The following is a 9,414-nucleotide window of genomic DNA, read 5'->3' as shown; positions in this document are numbered from 1 at the left end:
TTCGTGGACAGGGAGTCGGTGTGGCTCCCCTCCTGCCCTGGAGGGTCAAGCCCCGGCAGGAACCTTTTACACTGGGCTCTTATGTTGGAAGCTCTCTAGGGCAGGACCCGGGCGTATCTGCTCGTTCTCTCTGGGGCAGGACCCGGGTGTATCTGCTCGTTCTCTCTAGGGCTGGACCCTGGCCTTTCTATGGGCTCATTCTGGCAAGTGCCCACAGCATGCGAGTCAAATATAATATCAGCTGTGCAAACACACGCTAGTCACGCCCCAGCGGGCCTGTTGCCTCTGTATCTCTCGCTTAGAGGTGAGCCCATTGCGGCCGGAGCTGCCCCTGAATATGTCTGTGCCGCACCCAGCCCCGCGGGCCTCCGCACTGGTCGGAGGCGCTAGATGCTATTGCAATGGAAAGGTTACATAATCACAGGGTCCGGGCATGCCTACTTCTGCCCTCTTGTACCGCCCCCAGCACTAACCAATAATGAATAATAACGGCCTGTCAAATGCCATCCCGGCTCTGCTGTGACAGAGAAACAGGCTGGTATCAGCCACACTCAGGGAAATGCTACAAGAGAGAAAGCAGCACAAAAAGCCAAGGACCAAATGTTTAAGATTCTTTGCATAAGAACATCAGGCAGGCAGTGTCCCTCTCTGACCTGCTGGGCATATGCTGCAAAGCACTGAAGGGGAACAAACGGCTCGTACACAGAACCACCCAGCACAGATTAAGCCAGTCACGTCCCCACAGAGCCAACAATCACAGTGTGTAATGTGGGCCCCTGTAAGCGGCAGCAGTTCAGCACCCCAACCCCCACCCCCCTTTTCAGAGGCAGGTGAGCAGACGACAAGAACCCAGGAGCAAAGGAAAGAGCAGCTCAGGGAGGCTGCTGTCAGGCCAGTGGGATGGGAAAGGGGGTGGGCTGGCAGTGCATTGCAACAACTGCAGCCCGGGTCCCTGCAGCTGCAGAGCAAGTGTAACGGGGCAGCTGGCCCATGACATGAAACGGGGCTCAGCACTCCTGGTCCAGACCAGGAGCTCCCTGCTGGGCTAATTAAGAAAGTGGGACAGCACCTGAGGGCTACAAAAGGTCAGTCAGGAGTCAGCCAGGCGAAGGGTAGGAGATGGGAGCTGCCAGAGACAGACGGTGGTTCCTGGGGGCAGGTTAAAGGCAGGAGAGAAGAAAGAGGGGTTTGCTGATGGGGGTCCCCAGGGCCAGGGGGGCTGGAGAGGGCCGAAGGCAGAAGAAGCAGCAGAGGGAGATGTCTGCAGGCTCTAAGCTGCAGAGTTAGTGCCCAGGGCCAGAGGCAGGGGAGCAGCGGAGGGATGTACCTGCTACTGTCTCCTTGCTGGAGAGCTGGGGTGCGGTGAGAACAAAGACTGTGTGCATGGGGGATATGGACTAGGGTCGGGGACTCAGGTAGAGACTCGTGCATAAAGTTGCTGTAATCAGCTGGCCCCCAGGAGGGATGCTGTTAAAGTAAGAACCTGAAGTGAAGTCTTTTGAGTTACCCAAGAGGGACACTGAGGCAAGGAGCCACTTGCAGGGCTGCCCCAAGGGGGTGTCATCTACAGGGAGACTAGCCTCTGAGGGCACCTCCAAACAGAGCAAAGACTCACTCCATTGCCAAAGCCCACTTCAAAGTACTGAGTAATGGCTAACAGCCACTTCGGCTCCAGCCAGCAGCAGCAAGATGGGAGAGGCCCAGCAAAGGGAGTGGGACAGTGTTGAAATCCTGGGGCTAATTACCATACAAGAGGCTGCTTTAAGCATGGTGCCTCCTCAGTACCCTGAGCACTGGGCCAGCAGAGCAGCATGCAAAGGGAGAAGCCTCTGTTCCTACTCTGGAGTGCGAAAAGGGTGGGGACAAGGAGCATGGCTGGGGCAGATCTCACAGTGGCTATTCTGTATTGTTGCCCCTTTCCATTCCTGATCTGAAGCTTCCCCACCCCAGTAGGGGTGTGGTCCCAGCAAGTCAGTAAGTTTGGGATGGAAATTCCCACAGTATCTAACCAAGGACGCTCATCCCATTACATTGGAAACACTGGCTGGCGTGATGCTCATCAGCCATGCTGAGCTTCTAAAGCAGGAAGACAGGGCATTGTAAAGCCGATTATACTGATCTGCTTTAGCACAGTGCAGCGAGCAGCAGAAACAGGAAACATCACAATGGTCTTCAGTGAACCGGAGATGTCTCAATTGTTACACTCAGCAATACGCCTGTTCCTATTAACGTGCCATTCAGTTCTTTAGGAGAGCAGCAGAAAGTCATTGCCAAAAGGGACTGACAGCTTTTGACTTTGGCTCTGGCTCGGTGACACGTTTTTGCACCAGACTTGTGTGATCCATAAGCAGGCAACTTTCTGGAAGCAAACGGCACCGAGCTGGATTCCTAGGGAAGGTCACGCTAAAGGTTATGAAAGGCAGCAAGAAACATCCCTTTCTGGAGGGGCTCCCTGTGCTTGCTCAGGCAATAAATAACAGACAGCTTCCTGAGAAATCCAGCTGGCATGAAGGAGCAGCCGGCACATCCCAGCGCAGGACCTGAATGACCTGAGCAACAGCCATGAGCAGAGCCAACTTCTCCAAGCTCCTGCCCAGGTGCAGGAGAAAGCAGCCATCTGGCAGCAGTTACGATTCCGAGGGCTATTGAACGACTCGGCCAGAGGGCCCAGCTGGGAAATCAAACATGCACCTGCTGCTCTCCTCAGGGGATGGCCACCCTTCGAGCTGGGGCGTGATTCGTAGCTCGAGGGGAAATACAGCTAGTGAGCTAAAGCCAGAGCACAGCCTTGGCAGTGCGACCAGCCGTCCCAAGGACATCCCAATGGGCTGGGCCGGGGGCTGCGAGCCCCTCCTGCGGCTGGGCTACACTCTCCCTAGCATGCGAGCTCGATGAGAGCTCATGTGAGCATTTCTCCTTGAGCTGAGACTCAATCCCCAGCTCCAAGTGCCGACGTACTCTAAGGGGCAACATTGCTGTATCCGTTCTTTAGAAACAACCTGCGCTGGGGGAAGAGTGTCAAAACCATTCCACGCATATTCAATCTTGTTTCTAAATGAGTTTGCTTTTCCTGTGTCATCCCTCACTGTGTCTGCTCTCCCCATATAGTCTAGTGAATGAGTTCACTGGCAGAAAGATCCTGGAAACAGGCAATGCTAAGTGACTCTTGCAAAAGAAACAAACATACCAGGTGACCTGCATGTCACAAACAGCTCAAAGATTCAATATCCGGAGCTCACAAGGAACTGGAAAAAGCTGACAGCCAAAACTCATTCCCAGAGAGTTCAAATCAGCTGGAGGAGTGATGGGAAATTCACAAACAGGAAACACTCGGTAAATCATTAGTTGGGAAGGACAGCCCTGCTCCAGAGATGTGGACTCCTAGTGCCATCTACACTGGGATACCAAACAGCAGAGCCTGATTCCACAGGAGGGGGCCAATTTTGGTTAGACGTATTCCTGGAGGCTTCATCACGTGACATAATCTTTAATTAAAGATTAATTACCAGGACAATCCTGGAGGGTGGGCAACCCTATTCCACAGCAACTTCAGGCCTGGGGCTGGGGAAGGAGATGGGCTGGGGAGATCCGGGCAGTGCACCACGTCCGCAGCACCTCACGGCTCCACCCACACTGAATGTCAGCTACTCCCACTCCTCTGCCCTGCCCGAGCAGGTCTCCCATCAATCAGATATCTTCACCTGCACCAATTACACAGCCGGACGAGTGCTAGGCTCACCTGGCCAAGGTCTGGGATGGCTGTGAGCTGTGAGCCAGTCTGCACAACCCACCAATGCAAACCAGGAACATGAAGCAATGAGCAGGCTAGTCCTTCAGTGCCGGGTCTACCATCCACGCCTCAGTTCTCCATCTCACCTCCATTGCCTCCCGCCCGCCACCCACCGCCCACGTCATCTCCAGCCTCAGCAGCTGCCTCTTGGGGGCTGCAGGCTGGAGGGCTGTTCAAAGAGGATTTGCACATGTTCCCAGGTATGCTGGCTGCCCCAGGGAAGGAGAGGCAGGGAACCGGGGTCAGGGAAGGGGTGTTCCTCATTTGTATCTCAGCAGCCTCCCCACCCCCTCCCAGCATCCCAACTGAATCAATTGCTTCAGATCGCTCCCCACCGCTGGAGCAGTCCCTGCAGCCAGCCCATCAGCAGGGTGTAGCAGCCATGCCAGGCAGGCAGCGTGAGAGGAAGGCTCCCAGCCCGACCCAGCAGCCATCGGTGTGTCAAGGCGTAGATGGGAGAAACTGCCCTGGCTGGCCGTGAAGGGAAACCGTAGGCGGTTGAAGGAGGAAGTGTGGTAAGCAAAGGTCACTAGAGCTTAGTCAGAGACCTCCGGAAGAAGCTGCTGTGCTCTGTTAAAGCACCAGAGGGGAAACCTCAAGACTTCGTTTCCTTCATTGTCTCAGCTAGCCACTGCTGCAAACAACATGGCCCCGGCAGGACGGGGAAGGACTGCTCAGCATGGTGAGTGCACAGCACACAGCGGCCTTGGAAGGGCCGGCCTGTCATCCCTGGAGAAGAGCCCTGTCCAGTCCCACAACAGCAAGGGACTGCCTCTGCAAGAGGCCTGCAGTTCCCTGGCAACCAGAGTTCTGCCTATGTGCCCCGGAATATGAACAGACTGGAGCCTGTGTGGGGTGATGGTGGGCAGGGCTGGCTGGAACCCCCAGGGAAGGGTAGCTAGGAAGGAAGGCTCACTGCGTGTCCTGAGCTCCTCCCATGGGGTGTACATTCAGCAGGACAAGCAGGAGGGGAAATCATGTACTTCTGAAACCCTTGCAACAGCAAGAAACAACGGTGGGTGACGGCATGCTGCCTGGGCTGCCCCACTTGCCCACTGGGCCTTGATGGGCCAGCGAGCCATTGAGAATCCACCAAAGCCAGGCTTCTGCCTGCTGGCACACTCACCCTCCTGGAGTTTGACACTCTGGAGATAGAGAGGATTCCTCAGCACATTGCAGCGCCCGGGCTCATCTTCCTTAGTGAAGAGCAGCAAGTCCGAGTAAATGAAGACGGTCACCTGGAGGGTAAGATGACAACACAGGAGGCATCAGGAGCCATTGTCAAAGAGCCTCCTTCCAGCCTAGACAGGCATCAGCCCCAAGAGTTAGCCTGGAACTCCAGGGCCTCCTTTCCAGCCCCGCAGAGGCCTCTGGAGACACCCTGGCAATGAAGGGAGCATTTCAGACACCGCAAAACTCACACTACTTCAAACGGCAGACGCTTGCTAGCATCAACAAGTTATTAGCCATCACTCCTACCCTGCAGTCTGTTGTTTCCAGGGGACTTCTGGAGCCCTGTGATGGGAGGAATCAAAGTGTCCAGAATTGTTGTGCCCACATGCACACACCCACACCGCTCTCTCTCCAACCCTCTTTTCCAAGGTTTTCACACCCCAGGATGAAGGACAGGAAATGATTTGAGTTGTGGAAGTTCCAGTCTGGGAGCACATTTACTCTCTCAGATTGCATGAGAACCCAATTTGGTGAGGACGAGGGGCTTTGACTCTGTTTTAACTATTACACACTGTCCTGCTCCCCTCAAGTAAACAACATGTTGGCTCTGAAGGAGCCATGCTAAAGGAGAATGTTTGCAGGCATGTAATGGGGACAAACAATGATACTTAAAAACAATAATTATTTTGGCTGCAATTGGGATGCAAATATTACAAAATATGAAAGCTACATGCCTTAGCGACTTAATTCCCCTGAAACTCGGGTGAGGGACCTACTATATATTCATGGCATTAACTGCATAAATGGAAGGCAGATTTTCTTCTGGGTTTGTACAGCTCCTAGCACAGCGTGGTCCTGATCCATGACTACGGCTCCTAAGTGCTACTGCAATAATAATAATAAATAACAAGCAAAAGAATCAACTCATCCACCAAGTGGGACTCCATGACTCAGATGTTAGCAGTTCTGTCCTGCCAGCCAGTGTATGGCTCGGCTTGGTTACGGCTCGCTGGCCTCTGAGCTTGCCCAAGTCTCAGCCAGATGCCCAAAGCACACATCCAAACCTAGATTGAAAAGGGGACAGGACAAACCCTTGGGAACTTCTTGAATTTCTTTCTCCTCTAAAGGTGGATGCTTCCCTAGACAGCCAATAGGCGCGCTGTGTGAGGGATGAAGTGGAACAGGAGAGAGCCACCCTGCTGCTGTTCTCCCTGATCACCCCCAGCTCAGTGCCAGCAGTTGTACTGCACCTCCAGGAATGCTGCCGCTGAACAATGCCAAGTAACTACCCCAACGTCTTTGTGGCCAAACTTGTGGCAACTTATTTCCAAAAGCAGAAAATTAAAAAACCTGAATGCTTTTTGCTAGGCTTGTAAGAGAGAATCCACTTGCTGGCTTCGCTACTGCTCTGTTGCCACCATTCCCTGGACCACCCTTCAGCCAGGGCACTGACTGAGTCACTGTTTACACATGCAGTGTGGTTCTGAGATGAGGCAGATTTCACTAGGCGAGGGGCCAGATTTCAGGTTCTAACAGAACTCCGTACGTCGTGTCAGTGTTTGGCTCTGGCGCTGAAATGAGTGGCCTTGCTACAGTCCGTTTTCCTTCCTGCCCACAGGTTTGGTTTTGTGGAGTTCTCAGGAGTGAAGAACTATGAACCTCGCTTTAGCTTACAAACAAAACTAGCATTGTGTTTGCTTCTCTCACTGAACAGCCAGCAGCCCTGCCCTGCTGCCCACGCTCACCCCCTCAGGGTTTGGCTTAATTATTAACTTCAAGACCGACACAGTACAAACCTCACTCTAAGCCTGCTTCTGAATTTGGCTTGTTCCAAGGGTCACTCCCTGGGGGATCCCTCCAGCCCTGGCCCTAGTTCACTCTGCCTTGTAAGGAGACACTCTAGCACTGCCGTACTTTCCAACAGGAACTAACAGGAAACAACGGAGACCAGGAAAAGTCAGCAAAATCACTCTAGCTCCATGGGTGGGGTCATAGGACATAGTTATTTCCAGACTGGATCAGACTCAGGATCCACCTGGTCCAGTCTCCTGTCTCTGGCAGTGGCAGTACCAGCTGCTTCAGAGGAAGGTGTGAAAACCCAGTAGTGGTCAGATGGGGGATAATGTGACCTTTGCATTAGGTCTGCAATGGAATAAAAGACCCATGGCATGGCCATGGCTGGCTTAGGTCAGCTAACTCAGGCTCACGGGGCTCAAGCTGCAGGGCTAAAAATTGCTGTATAGACATTCGGGCTCAGGCTGGACCCTGGGCTCTGGGATCCGCCTCCTCAAGGAGTCCCAGAGCTCGGGCCCGAGCCTGAACATCTACACAGCAGTTTTACAGCCTCGCAACCCGAGCCCCGCAAGCCCGAGTCAACTGACCCAGGCCAGGGTTTAATTGCAGTCTAAACGTACCCTAATAGTTAGAAACTGGCTCAAGCCCTGAAGCCTGAGGTTTGATGTCCCTTCCAAAATGTTTGTTGTCATTAATTATAACAACTCTGGATGTTCTTGTTATCCATATAAATGTCCAACCTCTTTTTGAATCTTGTTAAATTCTTGGCCTCAGCAAGTTCCTGTGGTAAGGAGTTCCACAGTCTAATATTGTGTTGTATGAAGAAGGGTTTCTGTTTGTCAGTTTTGAATTTGTCACCCTTTAATTTCATTGAATGCCCCTTGTTCTTGTGTTATGAGACTGAGACCAGAAGTTCCCAATCTCCCTTCTCTAGACCATTCATTACTTTACATGCTTTTATCATGCTGCCTCCTATTCATCTCCTCTTTAAAGTAAACAATCTCAATCTTTTCAATCTCTCTTCCTGGGAGTTTTTCCAGGCCCCTTGTCATTCTCATCATCCTAGGACCAAGAGTCTGTCACACTCCCCAAGAAAAATATTACAGTTATTTTGCAAACACACATCCCTTTAAGCCCAGTGAACACAAAAACAGAAAAGCGCTTCCTTTAAAGTAGAGCTGCTCACACACTGAACTTTCCATTCCATGGGAAGCTCCAGCATTTGAAATATTTATTTTATTTTTCTTCCAAATCAGAATGAAAAGCTGCAATTTCAAAATTTCCCACGAAACAAAATTTCAAATTCGGACCCATGAAAATGTTTCATTTTGATCATGTTGATTCTTTTCCTTTCAACTATTTTATTAAAATATTAAATATAATATATTTTCTGTCATATTAAATAGAACACAAAATATAATAAAATTATTATTTTAATGATATTAAAGTCTAATCAAAATGAATAGAAATAATAAACAACACAAAATGGTTTAACTGTATTGAAAATGACAACATTGAAATGAAATGAGAAAGTCGACATGAAACATTTCATCTTTTCCTGTGGAAAATGCCCTGCCAGGTGGAGGAGGAGGAGAGAGCACTGACTCTGAGCTCTGGCCAGGCAGAGGCCAGTAGAGACTTTGGTCAGAGCTGTTTCAATGGGGTGCAGGGGGTGGAAGCTGGACTGGAGAGGGTCTCATAGAATCATAGAATATCAGGGTTGGAAGGGACCTCAGGAGGTCATTTAGTCCAACCCCCTGCTCAAAGCAGGACCAATTCCCAACTCAATCATCCCAGCCAGGGCTTTGTCAAGCCGGGCCTTAAAAACCTCCAAGGAAGGAGATTCCACCACCTCCCTAGGTAAAGCATTCCAGTGCTTCACCACCCTCCTAGTGAAATAGTGTTTCCTAATATCCAACTTAGACCTCCCCCACTTGCTCCTTGTTCTGTCATCTGCCACCACTGAGAACAGCCGAGCTCCATCCTCTTTGGAACCCCCCCTCAGGTAGTTGAAAGCAGTTATCAAATCCCCCCTCATTCTTCTCTTCTGGAGACTAAACAATCCCAGTTCCCTCAGCCTCTCCTCATAAGTCATGTGCTCCAGACCCCTAATCATTTTTGTTGCCCTCCGCTGGACTCTTTCCAATATTTCCACATCCTTCTTGTAGTGTGGGGCCCAAAACTGGACACAGTACTCCAGATGAGGCCTCACCAATGTCGCATAAAGGGGAACGATCACGTCCCTCGATCTGCTGGCAATGCCCCTACTTATACAGCCCAAAATGCCATTAGCCTTCTTGGCAACAAGAGCACACTTTTGACTCATATCCAGCTTCTCGTCCACTGTGACCCCTAGGTCCTTTTCTGCAGAACTGCTACCTAGCCATTCGGTCCCTAGTCTGTAGCAGTGCATAGGATTCTTCCATCCTACGTGCAGGACTCTGCACTTGTCCTTGTTGAACCTCATCAGGTTTCTTTTGGCCCAATCCTCCAATTTGTCTAGGTCCCTCTGTATCTGATCCCTACCCTCCAGCGTATCTACCACGCCTCCCAGTTTAGTGTCATCTGCAAACTTGCTGAGAGTGCAGTCCACACCATCCTCCAGATCATTAATAAAGATATTAAACAAAACCGGCCCCAGGACCGACCCTTGGGGC

The 9,414-nt window shown here is 51.4% G+C and overlaps 1 protein-coding gene across 1 annotated transcript in view; it reads right to left on the bottom strand.

Annotated features, from left to right (window-relative positions):
- The window catches only part of RGS3 (regulator of G protein signaling 3), a 198,025-nt gene that overhangs the window by 99,170 nt on the left and 89,441 nt on the right, over positions 1-9,414 (bottom strand). Inside the window, exon 15 of the mRNA XM_026658479.2 lies at positions 4,917-5,028. Within this exon, the coding sequence (XP_026514264.1) occupies positions 4,917-5,028 (112 nt within the window). The remainder of the gene's footprint in view (positions 1-4,916; positions 5,029-9,414) is intronic.

Source organism: Terrapene carolina, unplaced genomic scaffold, assembly GCF_002925995.2.
Source record: "Terrapene carolina triunguis isolate 2854851 unplaced genomic scaffold, T_m_triunguis-2.0 Scaffold449, whole genome shotgun sequence".
NCBI classification, from domain to species: Eukaryota; Metazoa; Chordata; order Testudines; family Emydidae; genus Terrapene; species Terrapene triunguis.
This window is presented reverse-complemented; position numbering and strand designations above follow the sequence as displayed.